This window comes from Bos mutus, chromosome 24 (genome assembly GCF_027580195.1).
Source record: "Bos mutus isolate GX-2022 chromosome 24, NWIPB_WYAK_1.1, whole genome shotgun sequence".
NCBI classification, from domain to species: Eukaryota; Metazoa; Chordata; class Mammalia; order Artiodactyla; family Bovidae; genus Bos; species Bos mutus.
In genome coordinates, this window is record NC_091640.1 from 4,345,756 (window position 1) to 4,367,966 (window position 22,211).

Consider the following 22,211-nt stretch of genomic DNA (forward strand, 5'->3'; position numbering starts at 1 on the left):
GTTCCATCAACAGGCTCTTTAGTTTCTCTTTACTTTCTGCCATAAGGGTGGTGTCATCTGCATATCTGAGGTTACTGATATTTCTCCCAGCAATCTTGATTCCAGCTTGTGCTTCATCCAGTCCAGGACTTCGCATGATGTACTCTGCATATAAGTTAAATAAGCAAGGTGATAATATACAGCCTTCATGTACTCCTTTCTCAATTGAACATCTTATTAGTTTCAACTTTATTTCACAGATTTTATACAACATAAAAAAGCATTGAATACTGAACTTTATTTTATTACATGGTGTAAAACTGTTAATAACAAAAATTTATCATAAAAGATGTTAAGTACAGCAGAAACTCTGACCATTAATGCAAAGATTTAACATAAAGTATGCTCTATTTCATGATCTTTCACTCTACGAGAAAATCTCTAATTCAGTTTGTCTAAATGTAACAACTACCCAGTAGCCTTCACTTTTATGAGTTTTACTCCCTCCTGTTTTATTCAAAACAGAGGCTGGCGGAGGGCTGTGATGATCAGAGCCTGCCACACTCATCAGGAAACACAAGCTTGCTTGTTCTTCTGATTGTCTCAGGATCGATTATCTTCAACGACAATAGTTCTAGAATAGGGTTCAAGTTCTACAAATATATACCGAAATTCATATTCACCACTTTCTGGGTTCTGGAAAAAAAACAAAAACAAACGAAACAGCATCAAGGCCGTGCTTTCCCCTCGGCACTTCCCGTGAGTCCGGGTTCGGGACCCCTACCCCACACGGCTCACCTCCTTCACTTCAAGGTGCACGGTTCCCTGCTTCCCAGGCTCCGAGCCCTGGATGTAGAACTTCACTCGCATGTGTTTCAGCCCATCTTTCTTGTATTCAATAAAGCTGTCAAGAAAATGAAATAACACAAGCCTGACTTCCTTTCACTTAAGCCTCTCCCACCAGCCCCCCGGATCCCGGCTGATCCGATACCTAACGTGCTGCCTTCGGCCTCGCCGTGTCACCTCCCCGTAGCCTTTGACGGGCTCGCCGAAGACACTGATGACCTAGAGCACACAGACCAGGCCTGCTCCGTCAGGGTTATGGTTTTTTAAAGCTTCCTGGAAAAATATTTTCTGACAAACCAAGCGACCCCACGAACTGCAGCATGCCAGGTTCCCCTGCCCTTCATTATCTCCCAGAGTTCACTCTAATTAATGTCCACTGAACATTTTTAGCAACATTTACCCAATGGTGTCTGATACTAAAACTTATGAGAGCAAAATGATACTTTAGTCACTAAACACACATATAAAAACAAATGACCCTATTTAAAGCAAACCAGATCGAGGGGTAGGAAACCATTATTCCTAATGGGAAAACTCAATGAAGTGGAAATGAAATTTTCACTGAACTGAAAATGCAAATACTTTGGAATATTTTCATAAAATACAAATTTGATATGAAAGTAAAACAAATATTGCTTCAACTCTGGAAATATTTAGTTTGTTTGCTGAGTGTCTTCAGTATCAGAATTTTCAGACATAAAGAAAAAGAAGTAATAGGTAAGATGAGACATATTAAAGAACTATGTAACAATAGTAACTATGAAACAAATGGGACAATTCTTCAAATAACTCACTATAATAGATTAAACATGTCAGTATCAGAACATTAGAATTTTCTGTTTTTCAGTCAGTCACAGTGCCTGGCAAAGAACAGGCCCCTAATAAGTGCTGACAAAATCAAGTTGTTAAAGTTTAATTATTCTTTGTAGAGCTCGTTCAGGCAGCAAATTAAGTTATGAGCTTGAAAACATCCCACTCCGCGTTTATTCAGGGAAGTTCTCTTTTGTTCCAAATGCTGAGGATCACTGAACGGCTAGCTTGTGAACAACGCAGCAACTCTTCATCTCTTCCAACATTTAACTACGTGACTGGTCATATTTATCATTGGAGTGTGTAAAGCGTATCTTTTCAGGTAGAATTAGGTTTCCCAGGAACTACAATGGGAACTTCCTTATTCCCTGCTGAGTTTCACTCAGAGTGGCATCTCCCCACAGCTCTCAGATCGCCCAAGTTCAGTACGAAGGAAAGACGTCAGAGACCGTTAGCTCCCGAGGCTTCTGTCCCGACAGGACTAGACACTGATGGAGCATATGGAGGCGGTGTCCAGGGAAACCCAGGGCAGGGGATGGATGCTGACAGGACTTATGCTGACAGCGTCTGCAGGTTCGAAACCTTCCCGCTCTCCCCAGGGACCGTCTCTTTGTTATTAGTCCTTGGTCTATATGAGAAACAGCCCTGCGATTTATGATGCTATATGCCATATTCTTTCAAAGTACAAGAATTAAGCTTTAAATGAATTAGATTTTTCAATGCCGAAGCTTTGCACCCAGGGAGTAAGAAATCTGGGCCTTCACAGGCTACACTGGCTTTCTCTCTGTGACTGGAAAGCCCTATGGAAAACTTCCTTCTCGATGGGATCCTTTAAAAAAAAAAATCAACACGGTTTTTCTGCGCCTGCCTACTCCTGGGGTGTGGTTCAGGCAGGCTGTGCTTAAGACATAAGATCTGGAATCAGACAAACTTGGACTAGGTTCTGGCTCTCCCTCTTACCAGGCTTCCACCCTGGCTCAGAAGGTAAAGAATCTGCCTACAAATGTGGGAGACCCAGGGCTTGATCCCTGAGTCAGGAAGATCCCCTGGAGGAGGGCATGGCAACCCACTCTAGGATTCTTGCCTGGAGAATCCCCTGGACAGAGGAGCCTGGCAGGGTACAGTCCATGGGGTCGCAAGGAGTCAGACACGACTAAGAGACTAACACATTCACTTTCTCCCTCTTACTGGCTTGGTCATCTTAGCTTTGTTAATTTACTCTCTTTAAATGTCAGTGTTCTTCTGCACGCAGGATAGAGACTGAGCGCTTAGAGCCTGGGCAGAGTGTGTGGTGTGCACTATGCTCTCAGTAAGCTCCAACAATTCCCACTATGATCATGAGGTCATGGATCAGGTTTTTAAAAAGACTGGACCCTTACTGCATGAGTTTAACATGCTGATATAGTCTAAGCTTTTACAATTAGAATTGAAATGTCCCTGTATGGACCTCTGGGTGCTGCCCATAAATCAAAGTATTTCAAGTAGCGAACAAGGAGCTAATAACATAATCAAAACCTAACCATTCCGATTTATTACATAAATTTCACCAGTCTTGGAACCACTATGTGACTTCTACCCACCACTCCCCCGGTCACCCCAACGTTTTTTCCTTCCTATTGTCGGAGTCTGTATAACTCAGCCTTGAAGACTAACCTCGGGATGTGATCTGCACTTTTCTAGGGCTTTCCCATATATCTTATTCGGACTAGATGAAGAAAAAAGTTCTCTGAAGATCGTGTAAAACAAGCCACCTGAAAATCACAGAAAAAGGAGATCTAGCAAAACAAGAACGAGACAAATGGAAAGTAAAAAAGACATTCAGGAGGTTTATACTTGCTGTGATTTCAACCTGTAATGCTGATTCCAATAAGCACCACTATTAAGTAGGTAAAATCTCTTCCGGCTTCTTTCACTGTAAAGAGAAAACACCCCTGGTTACATGTGTGCCGGACATGAGCTGGATACTCTTGGCTTCAGGATGTCTAGCAGGTGAGATGTGGGTTTGGGACATGGGAGGGGTCAGCGTGTGTTCTGGAGCAGCTGCTGTCAAATCTGCGCATTGGAATCACCTGAAGAGTTATTTGCAAAGAACCACAGCCGACTCTGGGAGCAGGGCTGAGGAGTTGGTACTTTAGGTACTTGATCTTAATGCCTCCTTACTGTCTAAGATTAGGAAATCCTTTGATCCAGTTCCTCTGAAGCCTCCCACATGAAGTGGCAGCTCATGCCTCCCTGTTAAAGGCTAGCTCTTCCTCCTGCTCGAAGACCTGGTGGGGGCTTCCACCTTGCAAGACACGTGTTCTGGCCAGGGTACAACGTAACTGGAAGGAAGGAGGAAACGGGCCACCCCAGCCCTGAAGTGGCTGGAGGCCCCACCAGCAGAGCCAGCTATATCCCAAGGGAGATGGGAAGGGGCGCAAAATACAGACCGGGACGAATGGGAGCTGACTGATCAGCACTCTCCGATCAAACACTGAAGTCTGACAAGCAGCCTGGGAGCTGGTGCACAGCTCGGCTCGTGCCTGGAAAGATGGAGCGAGCGGGGTCCACATTAAGTGAAGTAAAAATGACAGCACTGCCACAGCGAACTGTGGGTGTGCTCGAGTGGATGTCAGACACCAAAGCCGGCTGTCCCGAAGGAGGGCCTGGAAAACACTGCTCACAAGGTGCTCTGACAGCCCTGGGGATGGCCCAGCACTGAAGCCAGGTGGGAACAGTCGTGACAACGAACAGCTCGGTTTCTGGACCTGAACCGCTCTTCACTCCTGGCATTCATTTACCGAAGGAAGGCCAACTCCATCAGGAGGCACTTGCGCAAGTATAAGATTCCCCTGGTCCTTCACCAGAGCCCCTCGGCCATTAACTTGGTGACCCTATGCTGGAAAAGGGGACACTTCAAGGTCCACTGGACAGTGTCTAAGCTGACATCAATAACCTAAGGAGTCTCTACGGTCCCTCTGTTAAGTACCTGTGGTGGCTATGTAATAAAGAGCCTGGCATGTAAGAGGGTCACAGCTGCGTGGACTTACCAGATGGTCATTTCCCTGATTTTCAAACTATAACTGGAACGGCTATACTCAGTCATCAGCAACAACAGTCCCTAAACTAGGTCCTTTGAGGTGCATTGCCCACCATACCATAATGAGTAAAGTCCAATGGAAGCCTCTAAAACTGCCTCCCACTGATCAAAATAGTAAATAAAAAACAGCACTGCATCTAAGGGCCATATGTCAAAGACAGCGCTATTCTTAGAGGCTAAAGACAGGTGTGGTTGTCCCAAGAGGTACTGGCATGGCTATTAGGAAACTGAGATTAGAAATACTCACACTCAATTTTTAGTTGTGCGAAACCGGGGAAATTAGCCTTATACATACTACTGAGTCCTGTCTGAAAAAGTAAACGGTGAAATTCAAATGAGATGAAGTAACACCTGGGAAATCTACTTGTCTGTTACAAAACATTAAACAACGGTTTTATAAGCTCTCTCCACACCAAACTAATAAAAGTTGAGAAAAATCTTACAGGCATAATTCAGCAAAGTTGCATCAAAATCAAGCGTCAAATGTGAGTTCTCAAATCTGGGAAGAAAATTGTAGGCCTATCTTCTCTGCTTCTGAACTGCCTTCAACGGTTCTACCTTTTAATTTGCGTGTACCGCTTATTCTCGGTTCTGAACTTATATAAAGGGCACTGGCAGCTCCCGTCACGTTTGCTGAGACTGATCGCTACACGGAATCCCCTTTACCTTTCTGTGACGTTGAGAGGACGGTTTCCCCGCCCTGACTCCTGTGCACAGACACTTGCTTGCTGCCGTCCTCCTTCGCGCTCTGGGGGCTCCGTACTTGCGTCCAAATGGATCTCTGGGTGACTCCCCAAATACACCTAGGTCGCGCCGTCGTGTTCTGCTCTTGCAGCCCCCATCTCCACCTGGGCTCAGTCTGCGAGCAAGCTCTGTGAGGCACAGAGTGTGGCAGAAACCATGGCTTCCCGGGGCACCCATGCAGCCTCTCCGTGCACCGCACAGCTCTCAGGAGAGTGCAGATCATGCTCCCGGAAGGCCGCCCGGCTCAGGGAAGACTCCAGCTGTGAAGAGGAGACCTTCGCGACCTGCCACACACCCGGCCGGACGCGGGCTCCAGCGCTCGCGCGCACACCGGTGACGCTGCACGGGTGTGCTCGGCAAAAACGTTAGCTCCAACTGCGTCAATCAAGACAGAACGTCTCCCGAAAGGAGCTGACGCCCACTTTCCCTTCCCTTCGGCTCTCCTTTCACTGGACTGAAAATACTTGGATTCCTTTCTCTGCTGACATTCACCTGATGTCCGGCAGGCCCCTTGCAAAGGGACCTGGAAGACCGCTAGGAGTTCTGGGAGTGGTAGTTCGAGGGCGGCACTCCTCCCGGAACTGCCGCGGCGCGGGACGCTCAAAGACTACATCTCCCACAGTGCAAGGCAGCCGGGGCGCGCGCCGATGCCGTGAGGTCTCCCACACGCCCCTGCGCGGACGCCCCTGCGCGAACGCCGCGCGGCTCGGTCTGACAGAAAGGCGGGGCTTTGTTGGTGGCGGGCGGGATGGGAGCCCCTGGCGCTGCGTACTTCAGGAACCTGCAAAAACCAAGTTCGCGGTTACAAACCGTCTATCCCGATGTCCCTCTAGAAGGGGCCGTGCCAACTGGGGAATTCTCGGTCTAAATGTGGCCCTGCTGTTGCCTCTGGGCAGACGATGTAGCCTTTTCGTTTGGTGTTCTTAAACAGTCGGGCAGGAAGCAGCCCAGACTACCCCAGAGCCAGCAGGTGGGGAGGGCGAAGCCGCCTCAGCCCCCGTGGGAGCACAAAGTCCAAGTTGTGTTCTCGCCGCCGCCAGGCGTCCTCGACGTCGGCGTCGGTGCCGAAGCCGGCTGACAGGCGGAGTTGTCCTCGGCCCCGCCCCCCACAGTAACTCTGCGCACGCGTCAGCGTCGAGGGGGCGTGGCCCGGGGTGGTGCGACGGCCCGGAGGAGGAGCGTCGGCGCTGGGTATCCATGGCGATCGGACGCGGCCGGCTCCTGCAGCTGCAATGGCAATGCCTTTTGGCGCGGCCCCCGCCGCTTGGCTGCTTTGGCTCAGCTTTCGCGAGCCCCGGGGCTGCCGCGGGGCGCGCAGGGTTCAGGTGACTCTCCGGGGGTGGGGTGGCGTGGGGGCGGGCTCCCGGGAGCCCCGACGGGATTAGCCCCTCACTCCCCCGCCTCCCTTTCTCTTTCTTTTCATTGATTCCGATCTGTTTGCGCGGGAAAGGTCTGGAAGGACGGAGAGAGGCAGTGTCTAAAACTTGGAAGCCTGGGGTAAGCCCAAGTCACGGTTCAAGTCGAGGAGCTTCCCTGGAATATTCTGTCTCCTCGGTTCATTCAGTTAGTGGGCCTTGGGGCTACGGGGGCGTGCGAGGCCCTACACCTGGAGCAGCCCTCGCGGAGAGCCGCCGCGTGGACGCGCCCACCTGCGGGGGCAGGTGCGAATCTCCGCGCTCCCGCTCCGGGTAGCCGGCACGGCTCCCCTCCAAAGCGTGTTCCCGAAGTTATTTCCTAATTCTGGGGCCGGGTTTTTGTCTTTTTTATGACTTTATAAAAGTCGATTCTACTTATCAAAACATAATCAATTTTCTCTCCTGCACCCAGTTCAGGAACGGAGGACTCAGCCCCTAACCAGGTAACGCTGTTAGGCAGGTTGGTCTGGGAGCTGCACCTCCGCCATCAGGGCCAGGTTTGCGTTTCTGAGCAGACCCTGGGGGGATGCCTTCTGTTAATAGACAGACACCCCTCGGTGCTCGCTCCCTGATTCTCTTCTGCGGTCTTCCTGTCCAAGCGGAGGAGGGTGTGTGTATGTGTGTTGTTGTTGTTGTTCTGGTGACAGGGGGCTCGTCTTTGCTCCAGTTCTCTTGGGGTACCCTGCGCCTGAAGGGTGGTCCTCTTCTGCAGTCACAGAAGGAGATTGGAGGAGTGAGATCGGGAAGGGGTAGGGCGCAGGAGGCGGCAACTGCTTTCCAAAAGGAACTTCAGCTTAACTCCAAGGACAGTGGCCCACTTCACAGAGTGAGTGGCCCAGGTGTCAGAGGAAGTATCCCTGGTGCTGTCTTCATGTCTTATTATATCCCTTTCTTTCATCCTGAGCTATTCCCAGCTCTGGACTGGTCTTCCCAGTTAGATTGCAAGGTGGAGGAATAGTGCTAAGGACCGTTTGCATTCTTGAAGACTCTCTTTTTGCTTGTAGATCTCGATTTATGGATATAGAAAGTCTGCCATATTATGCCTTCTAATAAACCAGATGTCTGTGTTTAAGCATAGAAAAGGATTCTGTTACTAAGCAGTGACTAACACTACACGACTACTACTTACCAGCTCAACTACTTAAGGTATATTTTTTTCCCCCTGAATCTCCAGGACTGTGTCCCGTGTCCATCCTGCTGGGATCCATTACCCCGTTTACCCTAGTTTCAGAAGCAGGGCCCCCCTCGCTAGGTACTACAGTGATAGTTGGTTCTTGAGAATAGCTGTAAACGCTGTACATATCACAAGCCTCGTGACAAAATGGCGACAATGCCTGCAAAATTTCTATTATGTAGGAAAGAAAGACAGGAATTTAAAGTAGGAAGATTGAACTTTAAATCAATTTGCCACTGTTACTAAAATTAGTCTTTATATATAAGGTTCTGTTAGTGGGAAGCAGGATGATTGTTACATGATGAATCTTCTATTACTTTGTAAGTTGAGTGAACTTGTTGAAATGATGTAATTAGAATGCCTGTAATTATGCCTGGCATGGAAGTGTGCATGGCAGTCTGTGATTTGGTGGTATATAAATTCTTCTTGGTCAAGAAAAGTCAGATCTTAAGAATGGTTGTAGTCTAAGTAAGTGGTTATTTTTAATGTCTGGAGGCAGAAAAAATTAGATTTTAACAAAGAATCACACAAAGTGTTTAATATGTTTAGATCTTTTTAACACAAAATATGAATTTGTATAAATAAATATCTTAAACTGTAAGAATATCACAGAAAGCTGTCAAGTTGGCGTAATTTCTGCTTGGTCTAATTTCTTTGATTTATCAGATATTAAGAATCAGGCCCAGAAAGTAGGTTTTTAAAATACTGAACTTAATTCAAAGCAATCAGGTAAAGTTTGTCACTTGAAAAAAAAATCGGTTTTAAACTAAATGTCATCTTACTAGTTATAAAGCTTAATACGCACTGCTTAACTTTGTAGCCATACAGAGCTTCATGTCATGCATGGGACTTCCTGTTGGTGAACTGTGTAGCCCTGAAGAATGTGCAGTTAGTTTATTTTATGGAGAAATGCAGATGTGCTCTCAATGGTGCCAAAGTCCAAAACGATAAGATGTATGGTGACACAGTCGTCACTTAATTACCTCACTAGAGCCTCAGTCTTCTGCTCTGGCAATGAGGGGCTCAGGAGATCTAGTTTAATCATGGAAAAACAAAACAGGAACAAATAAATAGGCTGTACTTTTCCAACAGATATGAGCTAGTGGGCCGGGAATTCCCTCTTGACCTGGAACACTAGTGTAACAGTTTTGGGGAACAATGTTAAAGAAGTTTTGAGGTTTCTGCAGGGTGTGCTCAGAGGACCTGGAGCCCAGAATGCTTGGGGGCTTTGAGAATGAAGGCTCCAGCTGAAAGGATGTTTTTTGCTGTGATAGCTGTGCTCCCAGACCTTCTTGTGTGTGGGGTTCTTAGTTTTGAGATGAGAACAACAACCCTCCCTTACAATTCATTACATTTTCAGTACACAGGAAGTATTAGAGAGTACACTGTGTTCTCTCCAGTCTTCCAAGTTCTATTTAAAAACAAGCACCACCAAAAACTCTATAATCCCCTAATCTTGTGAATCAGATGTATTATCAGTTAATACCTTGTTATCTTTCCTGGCAGACTGCTTTTCTTTTTGTGTGTGTGTGTGTTTGGTTTTTTCCTCTGAAGAGAGAAATACAAACATAAGATTTTGTAATGTATGCTGATAGAATGTGCATTTTAGATCAATGTGTTATTAATTTAGAAAATATTTACTGAATGCCTTCTTCATGCTGGGGGTGTTGTGGGTGCTGAAGAATAGGCAGCGAGCAGACCTCATGCAGAAGCCCTGCCAGCACAGCCCTTCCACCAGTGCGGTGGGCGATGGTGTCTGGTGATGCGTGCTAAGGAAAAAAATGGGGGGAGCACCATGTGTGTGTAAAGTGCAGATTGGAGTTTAGAGGGCACGGCCGGAAGACCTCGGTGAGACGGTGATGTTTGAGAGTCAGACGCGACTGAGCAACTAAGCAGGTACACACTGCATGTAGGAGGTGAGGAAGCAGGCCGTGCAGACGCTGTGAACTTGTTTTTATGCAAACACTTCCACCTGTGTTGCAACTGTCCATTTTAACTGGCTGAATGTTGCTTACTTTATGGAGGCCATGGGAAAGAGCTGATCCTGTACTGTTTCCAGGGGCTTCTTCCCTGGTGGCTCAGCGGTGAAGAACCCACCTGCCAGTCCAGGAGATTCGGGTTTGATCCCGGGGTCAGGAAGATCCCCTGGAGAAAGGAATGGCGACCCACTCCAGTATTTTTACCTGGAGAATTCCATGGACAGAGGAGCCTGGTGGGTCACAAAAGAGTTGCACACGACTTAACGACTAACAGCAACAACCAAATACTGTTTCTAGTACTTTTCCCAGTGTAGGCAACTTTGAGATGCATGTTCCTGAGTGAACCCTTTGGGTTCTTTTTTTTTTTTTTGCCTTGGGATATATTTCTAGACCTGAAGTTCTTGGCTTAAAAAAATACCTGCCTTTGAAGGATCTCAGTATATACTAGGACTTGACTTTCCCTGCCCTTGGCACCAATCTGTGCTCACACTAGTGAAGGAGAATGCCTGCCCATCTGCAGCCAGGCCACCCTTGTCATCGTTTATTTGGTCTTTGCCACTTTGCTAGATTGAAACTGATGGATAGATCTATTAATTTACTTTTCTTCGGTTTCCTTGGAAAGGCCTAGGGTGATCGTTTTGATTTTTTTTCATCTTTTGATTGAAGAAATACATAATGGCAAAAAGCTGTTATCAATTTACTAATGCTTCTAAACAAATTTGTATTTGATCAGCCACAGCAGTATTTGTTTAAGTTATAAAATAGCATTTATCTGTGAGAGACGCTCCTCAGTCATCAGTCAATAGTGTCTACCTGTGTACAGACTCACAGACTTCTGGGCACACTTGTGTAGGGGTCTAAAGGTAACCCATTCAGGACTGGATAGATATTGTTACTAAATGGAAGAGTAAAAAAAATCCTTCAAAGCTTAAGTAAGCTCAGAAACCTTTGTCTCCTTAAGATATTTTCTTTGTATAAGAAGCACAGGTTATCTAGAGTTTGCAGGATTGGTTAGCTGCTTAAAATAAGGAATGCTTTAAAAAACTGTGTGTGTAGTGTTGAATTGTGTATTGTGCCCCCTTCTCCCATTCTTCCCAAGTTCTTGTCTACCCAGAACCTAAGGATCGGCCTCTATTTGGAATTAGGGTCTCTGCGGATGTCATTAGCTAGGATGAGGTCATGCTGGATCAGAGTGGGTCCTAAACTGAACGCAACTGCTGCCGTGTAGGAAGACACACACACCAAGGGAAGGCTGCCTTGTCAGGAGGGAGCAGAGGTTGTGGTTAGCTTAGCTGCCACAAGTCAGAGAGCACGGAGGACTGTCAGCGCCCTCAGAAGCTGGAAGAGACGGGGACGAGTAGGTCCTGGAGCCTGGGGAGGGAGCATGGCCCTCCCCGCACCTTGGTTTTCCTGTTTGGCCCCTAGGTCTGTGAGACAACGCGTTTCTGTTGTTTGAAGCCACCCTGGATCAAGGTACTGTAAGGCACGTTTGCGCGGTCTCTTCTGACTCTACGACCCGCCCTGGACTGTGGCCTGCCAGGCTCTTCTGTCCGTGGGATTTCCCAGGCAAGAATACTGGGGGTGGGGGTGGGGTGGTTGCCACTTCCTTCACCAGAGGATCTTCCCAATTCAGGGGTCGAAACGACATCTACATGGCAGGCAGATCTTTGCCTCTGAGCCACCTGGGAAGCCCACTTTGTTAAGGCAGCCCTAGGAAATTAAGACAATTAGGAAATTGTCTTTTACCTCTGGTTGCCAGTATAGCAAGATCAGTGGAATTGAAGCTTGTTGGCTATGGAAATCTTTGCTTAAACAAAAATGTCAGTAGAAGTATAAAAATTACTGCCCAGGAGGGATTCTCTGACTAAAGGGGGAGAGGGCATTGCAGAGCTTTCCAAACGAGCATCTCGCCCTGCCCTGTCCCACTCTGCGTCTCTGCACTTGGCCAGGAAGTCAGGTAAGATGAAGAGCACCTGAGTGCCTTCTGCTGCATGAAGCCGGGATGGAGGGGCAGCAGGAACTGGACGGTACTCTGCCTCTCCTGGGTTGAGATGCCAGCACACAGAGGGTCACAGTGTTTCCTGAGGGCCTGCCATGTGCCAGCCAGTATGCTCGTTTGTGAAGAGAAAAATCTAGCAAGGGAAGAGAAACTTGTGCTCTGGCTGCTCGGAAGCACCTGGGGGATCATCAGGCTGTTTGAGCGCTTGCTGGCATGTCCATCCTGGCATGTGTGTCTCCACGGCAGGCACCAGGGGATGCCAAGTCTGTGGGCAGCACCATCCCCAAGCCTCCTGAGATCAGGCTGTGCTCACGGTCAGGGCCATCCTTCATCTAGATCTGTCCATGTGGACTTCATTCTTCTGCTCCCAGAGAGACTATTGCCCTGACTTCCAAGTTCTTGGGGTACCCTCCCTTTGCCCCCCAGTCATCACGTATATCTGGTAGGAAAAATGGGATGGGGTGATTAAACCAGTGGTGAACAGAGTGTATCCTCAGAGCCATAGGGTTGGTGAGCCAAGCATGTGGATACTGCGTGCTCTAGGTTCTGGTTGATTCTGAAATGGTGTGCTGGCTGGGAGGGTCAGTGATCGCTGTGTCTGTGTGGCAGGGGGGTGGGGGTCAGGTGTGTGGAGGGCAGGTAAGGAAGCAGGTTCCATATTGCCCCAGCAGAAGCAGCGTGTCCACCGGGAGGTGTGCACTTGCTGGCTTTCTGGGCATCTCAGGTCCCTGCCCAGCTGCTGTTGAGAACGGCTTGTCTTGAGGGGTGACTGTAGTGAACATTGATTTTAGCAGGTGGGTGTTTGGTCCTCCTGTAGCTGTGACTGCCGGAGCCGGAACTGGAACCGCTCGTTAGCCCTCCAAGATGGGCAAACCTGAAGATGGTGCCAGATCCAGTTCAGGAATTAAAGTGTTTTTTATTTTAAACCCTACTGAGACGTGCTGCAATTCATGGGGTCGCAAAGAGTTGGACGTGACTGAGCGACTGAACTGAACTGATGTTAACTTTACTGTTTTTCTATTGTGTTATTTAAACTGGACAGTTGACATATTTTATCTTCCCTTTTTGTTTTCATTCAGTACTCTTTTTTTTAATGTATTGATTTTTTATTCAAGGATAATTGCTTCACTGTTTCCACTAAGTTCTTTCTGTAGCACCTTTTGGTTTGCTGATGGTTTATAAGATGCAGCAGAGTCAGCCCAGCCTTCAGGTTTGCTCAGAACACTGAATGTCTAACTGCCCCCCCACCCCCCTGCCTTCTGTAGACGAAGTTTCACAGCGAGTTGTCTTTGGAGTGTATGAATCCTTTCTGTTTTGCAGAGGGGAACGGACAGTTCACCTTTGTAATTAGTATTTTCCACGTCTGCTTTCAGAACGAGGCCAGGAGCCATGTTGCCTGCAGGCCCCGCTGCCCTGAGTCGCCGTGCCCGGCAGGACAAGGTCTGCAGAAGGCCCAGCACAGGCTGCTCTGCGTCCCTGGACAGGTAAGGGGTGAGGTGCTCTGCCGCAGCTCAGGGCTGCAAGGGCCGCGTTATTAGAGAAAGTTTAGTGCCGGATACACCAGGTTGCTATTTTGAGCTCTCTAAGAATAGACGTGTGTGGGGAGAATGTACAGCGTGGAGAGCTGGCCATGAGTCATCACAGCCTGTCACCGTCATCGTCAGACTAGTTTCATGAAGCCGAACTTGTAGAAGTGACAAGTGCATTTAATTTTCCTTTTTAAAAAATGTTCTTCACAATTATTCACTTTCCACTTGATAAAGACCCTTGAGAAAGGAGAAAGAAGATTAAATTGTGTCCTTTGGAGAGCTCAGGAGGTCTCTGACCTACTTGGCTTTCAGGATTTGGGACACCCTTTTCTGTCACGTCAGGTTCCGTTCTGTGACCCTGAACAACAAGATCTGTAGAAAGTGACAAAAATATTTTGCTTCGCACCGCACTAACATCTCTGGAGCAGCGGCTGTGTGCTCAGTGTTGTGTGCAGTCCTGGAAAGTCGGCACCACCGGGGCCATCTTACAGGGCGGGGAGCGGGCTCACCTAGTCCACGTGCTACAGAACGTGGATTCGTACATAAAGCCTGAGTTCAAGTTTTGGACTTTTAACATTGCATCATAACTAGCTCAGGTAACAGTGTCCACACTTGTACTATGTTTTTAAAAAGAAAGGAAAAGCCAAAAAAGAAAGATTTAATTAAGGACATGAATTTAAACTTTAACCCTAACCATTCACTCTGGGAATTTTGTCGTTGTTAATTCACTCAGTCATGTCTGATTCTTTGCAGTCCCATGAACTGCAGCACGCCAGTCTCCATGTCCTTCACTATCTCCTGGAATTTGCTCAAACTCATGTCCATTGAGTTGGTGATGCCATCCAACCATCTCATCCTCTGTCATCCCCTTCTCCTCCTGCCTTCAATCTTTCCCAGCATCAGGGTCTTTTCCAACGAGTAGGCTCTTTGCATTAGGCAGCCAAAGTATTGGAGCTTCAGCATCAGTCCTTCCAATTCAGGATTGATTTCCTTTAGGATTGACTGGTGTCATGTTGTTATCCAAGGCACTCTCAAGAGTTGTCTTCTTATTCTTCTCTGGGAATAGACTCGTCATACAATAATCTGATAGGAGAACTAGAACAAATATCGCTTTAGCTGATCTGTCCATGGATACCCGAGGGCCTTCTCTGAACCAAACGCTCTGCTTGGGGAAGGAGGCAGTTGGTGAGCCACTCACATGTGTTCTCATGAGGCTTCCAGTCCTGTGGAGGACCCAGATTGAAACAAGGAGTGGATTATAAATTGGGGTATGTGCTGTCCAGAAAGCAAATGGACTCTTTAATCCGGATTAGTAGGGCAGGATGGTCAGGCAAGACGTCTCTTGAGGAGCTGACATTTAAGCTGAGAACTGAACACGGAGACGACAGGGCCTGGGGAAGAGCCTCCAGACAGGGGCAGCGCAGTGGGGCAGTGGGCGGGGGGCCTGCACGTGCCGCCGGAGCCGGGTGCTGGGGCCGGGGGCGAGGGAGGCAGCCCGAAGGCCCAGGGGAGGGGCGGGCCTTGTTCTCCGTGTGGGCCTTTACGCTCAGAGGTGCGACACCGTCTGCTTTCTGACATTGCCTCGTTTGCGTCTCTGCCCGTGTCCCTGCTGCTCATCGAGGGGAGAGGGAGAGACACCGGCAGAGCCAAGATGGGAGCCCTGGGACTCTTGCACAGAAAGGGCCACTTGCATTGGCAGATGAATGGCCAGGTGTTTTCTGGAAGCTGCTCTGACTCCTCTCCTCCCCACGCCCCCAGTTTGCCCTCAGAGGTCCTGCTGAAGATCCTGTCCTACCTGGATGCGGCGGCCCTGCTGTGCGCCGGGTGCGTGAACAGGCGCTTCTATCACCTGGCCAACGACAAGTAAGGAGACTGCACGTTGCTGGCGTGTCCAGTGGCATTTTGATGGAAGTTGTGAAAACTAGCGAGAGCTTCTGAGCCATTTTTGAGAATGTAGAAGAATTTCGAGAGTTTGTTTCAGATGTATGTCTCCCGGGTGAAGTTTTCAAAGGTTTGCCCTTCCGCGTTTTAGGAAAGGGATACTCTCTGCGTGAACTGGAAAAGGTCCCGCTTGTTCTCAATGAAGCTGTTGGAGAAAGTGGCGTCAGGTCTGTTGTCTGGGAGGACTCGCTCTCCCCCAGAGGTGGGCAGGCTTCCCCACAGCCCGCAGCACCGCCGTGGGACCTGCCCTGACCCGCCCTGCTGGGCCTTGTGGAGCAGACCCCGCAGGAAGACAAGGGAGGGGCTCCCCGAAACCCGCCTGCCGTGGGACGTGGTTGGTGCAGGGGCGTGAGGGGAGGGCAGGGAGGACAGAGCGTGCCCAGGGAGCCTCTGCCCCGGGGAAGAGGCCCGCAGAGCCCCAGGGCTGGTGGCGGGGGGGTCCGTGGGAAGAGGGGTGAAACCCCTTCTTCTGTGCTGTTGCTGTGATCTCTGTAGGCGGCTCAGAACGTTGTCTCGAGGGTGAGAAGTGGGCTCCGCTCAGCTTCTGGCAATCGTCGTGGGGTCTTGGCTGTGACGCCCCTCTCTCTTCAACATCAGAAGGTCCCACACAGAAACCCCATGTCAACCAGGGCAGAGAGCATGACGGAGGGGAATGTGGATTTCAGGAGTGGTTTACTCGGTGAGGGGGTGGAGAGGGACAGGGGAGGGCTGTGGTATGTAGACACAGCTGCACAGCGCTCCTCAGGGCGGGGCCCACAACAGCTGCATCAGAGCCAGCGGGAAGGCGAAAAAAGTATCGGATCCCTGGTGTACATTTCTGCAGATTTAAATTCTGTGTTCTAGAATCTGTGTTAAAAATCTTTCCAGCCACATTCTCATAATAAGAAGGGGACACATGTCATTCTCTGGTTGGTCAGGGTGGTTTTTTTATCTGTTAACTTAAAAAACATATTTCCTGTATGAGAAAATACGTGTCTGTGTCAGTATATATGTGTAGTGTCAGTTCCTGAGATAGCTCGAGAATGAATGGAAAGCAAGTTTTGTGTGTCTCTCCCTTAGTGACCCTCAGAGATGAAGACATTCACTGAAGCAAAGAGCAGTGAGGCGTATTTCAAGGAAGGGGTTGACTAAATGACCAGAGCTGTAGCTTCTTGGGAGTTCTTACTTAATTCAAGGACAGAACTGAGACTATTCAGATAAAGTGCTGCTGCTACTGCTGCTAAGTACTAAGCCGTAAGTTTCTTAGGCTCTGTCCCCTCGGTCCAAGGCCCACGGGGTGCAGGCCCTGGGCTCTCAGCAGCCTGGGAGCCTCAGCTGTGGTTAGATTCTTTGCACTTCTGTTGTTGGTTATCTGTCCATCCCACTTTCTTGGAAGTGGTTGTGCTGTAAAAATCTGAGCTTCTTCTGAAGTTACCCTCGTGTTTGTTCTCTTTATGGAGGAGAGTCTTAGTGGGATAAGTTGAATTGTATTCTTAAGGGTTACAGTCTGATTTCACAGCCAGACTTCATTAAACAACTTCATGTTAACAAGTGAATAGGTAAACCATGAATGTTCCTGAGAAGTTGGTGGTACTTTCTGAGCCTTGTTTGAAGAGAAGACAGGAGCCATCCCGTGACAAGTTACACTGTTGACTTACGGGGAGATGCGTCAGGAGGGTGGGGTCTCCCTTTGCCCCTGTTGTCTGGGGCGCTGTCCCCCCCACCTGCATGGGGCAGCCCTCGGCATGAGCCCTGGGCTCTGCAGTGGTGGTGGGGGGGTCACAGGGAAGCCTGGATAGGGCTGAACCTGGCTCTCTCCAGTCCTCTGGGAAACACTGTTTATCAGAACGTAAAATTGGCCCCATTTCCTGACCAACCTGATGGAATTCTTCTGTGCATGGCTCATAGTCAGATAGCTCTTGCCCTTCAGTCTGCTCTAGCTTTTTAACCAGGTTGGGCATTTTGTGATCAAGAAATGAATGTTTTTGGGTTTAGGGACTGTCTAAAAGCCTCTTAAGCTTGACCTTTGTGTTTTATAAATAGTGAAGTGGAACAATATACGTAGTATTGAATATTTTAATTGTGTAGGATGTTTTTTATTCTCTTGAGGCTCCACTGATGGTGAATTAAGTGAGATAATGTGTGTTAAAGTGTAGGGTGGTACCTGTGACCAGCCGAGGGTGTGACGTCACTGCCCTGCCCCTCACGCCCCTCCCCAGGCCTATCTTCTGTAGTTTGTGGGCGCTGGAGCTTGTGGAAAATAGAACGAGCCGCAGTTCCTGTGGTGCGGGGGTGGGAAGTTTGGGGTTCAGTGGAGATCTTGTTGAAGTAGAAGAACACTGAAGTGGAGTGACCTGAGTAAATCAGAAGAAAGCACGAACAGGCATTTATGCAAAGGGAGTTTTCAGAAGCAAGCATCTTCTCAAGGGATTTTGCTGAAAGAGCTCAGATTACCTGGATGTTCTCAACTGATCATTATTTTGTATCTGTTAGTCCATGTACGAAAGCCTGTAAAATTTTGAGCTGAAACATGAAGACAGAAACCTTGGAGTGAAATGATTTTGTGAGGGGAGAAATGACTAGAAAAACTCATTCTAGAAAGCGATGTTGGTAGTGGGTAGGGGTCTGACTGCTGGCTTGTTTGCTGGGAAGTCCTGTAGTGAGAGTGTTGGAGGATCGCTCTTACTATGCTGTCTGAAAAGGCTGACCCCTCCAGACCTTCCCCTCCAGAAGTCTTGCCTCCCAGGCCTCCTGCAGATCATCCTTTTTTGCATTCATTAGAAATAAGACAGGAATTAGTCAATAATTATGTAAATTTCGCCCTTCATACCAGGAAACCCTGTTAACTCCTGCCTTAGTTTCCCTCCTGAGTGCCTTTCCTTCCTGATGGAGAGTTTTGGTGAGGGGAATCCCGGGCTTAGCCCATAACACTGCTCCACTCCTGTGACGCCCGGCCCTTTGCCTCCTCTGGGTCAGAGTGGTGTTGGAATTCCAGCGCCCCGGCTGGTGGGTGCTCTGGGTGTGGATATGATTGTTGGCGCCTATGTCTCCGTGCTGCTGAGAGTCAGGGACAGGCAGGGGTTGAGGCTGTGAGGATTCGGTGGTGGTTCTGTCACCAGTGAACACAGACCTGGGCCGGGCACCTTGCAGCTGGGCCTCAGTCACATCGTCTGTGCAGTGGGGACAGTCGTAGCCGCCACCTCCTGGGTTTGCTGGAAGGGTGAAGTGAGTGAGTGCCTGCGAAGTGCTGAAGTGTGCTCAGGGCTAGTGCTCTGAAATGTTAGCTGCTGTTAGGTGTTATTAACCGTCTTCAGTTTTTCCTCTTTGTGCAAGCAGTCCACGTTCATTGTTAAAAAATCAGAAACGTGTCAGTCACCATCAGCGTTTCTCTCTCTGTGTGTGTACATGTGTGTGTATGCATAAAACTGCTTTCTGATCTTTTCAAAGACACGCATGATATAAGCTAGGAAGTCACACTGTGCACCCTTCTTGCTCTCTCCTGTGTTAGGCCTGTTCGATTATTGGTGTGAGAGGGCAGCTCTTATTTGGGATGACACCAGGGTAACGCGAGACCGCTCGTCTCCCTCGGCCCTGGGAAGCACGCTTTTCCCGTTAGTGTGTGTCTCTAGGGCTGGTGAATCTAAAACGCTAACCTTCATGTCGACACTTAACAGCTGTGAACGTTTAGCTTGAAACAGTTACTTGACTAGCTGTTAAATCACGTAAAGCTGTTGCGTGATTGTTCTCTAACATTCGTCGCAGGTGCATGGCAGTGTCTCTTCGTTAACGCGTTTGTTTCCTCTCCTCCCCCAGTTTTATTTGGATCAGAATCTACTCAACTGCCTTTTCACCTAGAAGATCTCATTGGAGAGTTGATCCGGCAGAGAAGACAGACTTGTCTGTGAACTTACTGTCAGCGGGGGATAAAGAAGCTGGATATTGGAAGAAAGAGTATCTTACAAAACAGATAGCGTCTGTAAAGGCGGCTCTAGCGCGGGTTCTCAAACCTCTGCACCCCCACACAGGCCTCCCGATGAAGACCAAGGAAGCCCTTAGGTAGGCCTCGCGTTAGCCTGAGCCCCAAGTACTGTGCATACAGGTCCCACGCACAGCTTACACGGGGAGGGACTGTTGGATGTTTTCTGGTTTTGTGTACCTGTAAAATGAATGGTATTTTCCCACCCCATACGTATGGTCCAAAGGTTTTGTGAGGCCTGGCAGTCGGCTCTAATGAAGCGGGAGATTCAGGGCCCTGCTGAACGGGCAGAGCCTTGGCCGTCTTCATCTGTGTGTCACTGGCTCCTGGCACAGAGCAGCAGTTCCACAGGTGTTTGTGACGTGAGGGGGCAGGTCCCTAGAGAGAGCTGCTACGGCTTGAAAACTCGGGTCAGGTGTGTGCTAGGAGCTTGGGCTTCTAGGGTTCCAGGTGCTTTAGAGATGACAGGAGGCAGACCTTCTCGCCCACTCTTCTGTCTTCAGAGTGTCTGGCCTGGGCTGGGTGATCATCCTGAGAGCAGCCGATGGGCGAGAGTACACCATGGAGCACGCCGACCTCTCCGTCAACGACTCCTCGGTCACCGTCGTCTGGTACGGCAAGGACTGGCCGCCTCTGGCCACGCTGTCCACCCTGGACCTGTGTGGGGTGACGCCGGTGTTCATGGGCCAGTCCAGAACCCCCAGCAGGATCAGGTGCGTGCTGCCGGGCGAGGCCGTGTCACGTGGAACGACACTTGGCCTGCCTTTCGTCGTTAAAAAGTATCAGTGATATGTTTTGATCTGATTGCATCTTCAAGCCTTTTCTTTCATTCTGGGTTACTGTCGAATAGGAAAAGAAGGGGCTTATCGCATCGACAAGCTGATTGTTGTTGTTTAGTTGCTCAGTCGTGTCCAACTCTGTGATCCCGTGGACTGTAGTTCCCCAGGCTCCTCTGTCTGTGGGGTGTTCCAGGCAAGAATACTGGAGTGGGTTGCCTTTTCTTTCTCCAGGGGATCTTGCCGACTCAGGGACTGAACCTGCATCTTTTACATTGGCAGGAAGGTTCTTTTCCACTGAGCCATCAGGGAAGCCCCGTCTATGGCTTAGGGAATGGTTTTTTCGTGACAATTGCCTGGATAATAGGTGGCTGACTGAGTTTTTTAGTTTTAAAAGCACTTTAACACAGAGACATATAAAACGATTATATTTTCCTTCTTTAGTAAATGATACAGTAATCATGGTTTACGCGTTAGATCGTACAGTCACTGTTTTCTGTGCTTTTCTGTTGAACTCGCCCATCGTGTCACCTAGTGCAGACGGCTTGCTGTTCCAAGTCTCCACATTCTCACCTGTGGACGGGGTGAGGCTGGCTGTGATGCAGTGTTTAGTGTGCGTGGCTGCTGTGAGAGCACAGAATTTCACCGTCCAGTGCGAACATCGGGTCTTACTGCTGCACCTACATCGGGTCTTATGTGTCTTATTGCTGGTGCTTATTGAGTCCTTATTATTATTCCGTGGTGAGGTAGCTGTGCCCTGGGTTCACACTCATTCTTAGGCTTTTGGTTTTCCCAAGAACTCGGTCGTGCTGACTTTTCTAAGCTGGATGTTGTCACGTGTGGTTTCCCGAGCTCCTGGCTGTACGTGTGTGGCAATGCAGAGGTGGCGGCTGCCTTCTCTGGCGCCGCTTTCTCTCCCGCCCCCAGCCCCTCTGACCTCTCAGTGCACTGCTGTCGCCGCCCTTCGAGCCGTAGCCCCACCACAGGCTCCTCTCCCAGCCCCTGCCGCGGAAGGTGTTGGGATCTCACTGCAGCATCTGCCTTCTGCTCAGTAGAAGTCTCTTCTTTCCCGGTGTCCCTGGATGTAGAGACGATTCTGCAGTTTGTAGCCGAGCCCCTCTTCTGTGGTCCTGCCTCTGGCGCTGGCTCTCTGAGGGCTCTTCCCGTGATCACTGGTCCGGTTGTCATGCTGTGACCGTAGGGGTGTCGTATTCCTAGTGCTAGTGAGTCCAGGTTTTATTGTATTCCGAAAATATTCTTACTACTGTGAAGGAAAATATTGGCATCACTTCCCCTGGCTATATTAACCGAAGATATTTTGGGAACAGCTACTTTTTTGGAGTGGTATCTTTATTTGCATGACTCTCTGAAATTCTACCTGATATCATGGTGGACCCCAGATTTTTCTTCTGCAGTGTTTACGTTTTATGCACTGTGAAATCGTTTTCAGAGAGTGAGTCTGCAGCCTCTGTACCAGTGTGACTGAACAGTACCTTATTGGCACATCATGAGATTATGTTTATAGGGATGAGGACAGAACAGTTTGCATCAAAGTAAAACGCTTATGAACGTTCATAAATGGATGGTGTTGAACTGTAAACTCACTCAAAGATACTATGTTCCTGAAATTGTCATCCAAGTCAGGAATACCCAATACTGCACAGTGACAGAAAGCTAGAACTCACTGTGAAAATTCATTTAATGTAATTTATTTCCATTAAAACTCACTGAACTTCGGCCAGCATTTATTTGATCAGCGGTGGTGAACAAACTCTGAAAGTGCTTCTCAGGAATCTGTTTTGCTTGACACGTTTGTTGCAGGTTTGTGAGCAGGTGTGTCCATGGTGCAGAAATACAAACGCTTGTATGCATCTGTGTGATGGCAAAGGAGAGACACAGTGATTTTTATTTTGCTTCCTCCATGATGACTTTGTTTTTAAACAATGAAAGCCTTATTTATGTGAGTTCCAGTTTGCACATCCCTG

General features: G+C 48.7%; 2 protein-coding genes across 6 annotated transcripts in view; one reads left to right on the forward strand and one right to left on the reverse strand.

Annotated features, from left to right (window-relative positions):
* Nucleotides 1–257: 257 nt before the first annotated feature.
* On the reverse strand, nt 258–5,972 carry TIMM21 (translocase of inner mitochondrial membrane 21). The gene is made up of 6 exons (XM_005904310.3): nt 5,381–5,972; nt 3,485–3,547; nt 3,289–3,386; nt 971–1,044; nt 778–883; nt 258–675 (listed from the first exon to the last, which is right to left on the reverse strand). Exons 1-6 carry the CDS (start codon nt 5,679–5,681, stop codon nt 583–585), a joined length of 735 nt encoding a protein of 244 aa, XP_005904372.1. The 5' UTR covers nt 5,682–5,972; the 3' UTR covers nt 258–582.
* A 54-nt stretch (nt 5,973–6,026) lies between these two features.
* FBXO15 (F-box protein 15) overlaps nt 6,027–22,211 on the forward strand; it is a 37,363-nt gene continuing 21,178 nt past the window's right edge. Inside the window, exons 1-6 of one of the 5 annotated variants that reach the window (XM_070361963.1) lie at nt 6,664–6,783; nt 6,909–6,955; nt 13,399–13,509; nt 15,313–15,417; nt 19,288–19,530; nt 19,954–20,163. In XM_070361963.1, coding sequence (XP_070218064.1) covers nt 6,691–6,783; nt 6,909–6,955; nt 13,399–13,509; nt 15,313–15,417; nt 19,288–19,530; nt 19,954–20,163 — 809 coding nt within the window. In that variant the 5' untranslated portion in view covers nt 6,664–6,690. Of the gene's footprint in view, nt 6,784–6,908; nt 6,956–7,149; nt 7,317–7,344; nt 11,593–13,398; nt 13,510–15,312; nt 15,418–19,287; nt 19,531–19,953; nt 20,164–22,211 lie in introns of those variants that run through there. The other 4 variants (XM_070361959.1, XM_070361960.1, XM_070361962.1 and 1 more) reach the window with 4 other exon arrangements.

Bases quoted from the DNA above. Each gene is read 5' to 3' on its own strand.
- TIMM21 (XM_005904310.3), bottom strand. From the start codon at position 5,681: ATGATCTGCACTCTCCTGAGAGCTGTGCGGTGCACGGAGAGGCTGCAT. The intron at 884-970 runs GTATCGGATCAG...TTTTCTTGACAG, and splicing joins GGCCGAAGGCAGCACGTTAG to CTTTATTGAATACAAGAAAG. The intron at 676-777 runs GTGAGCCGTGTG...TTTTTTTTCCAG, and splicing joins TGCACCTTGAAGTGAAGGAG to AACCCAGAAAGTGGTGAATA.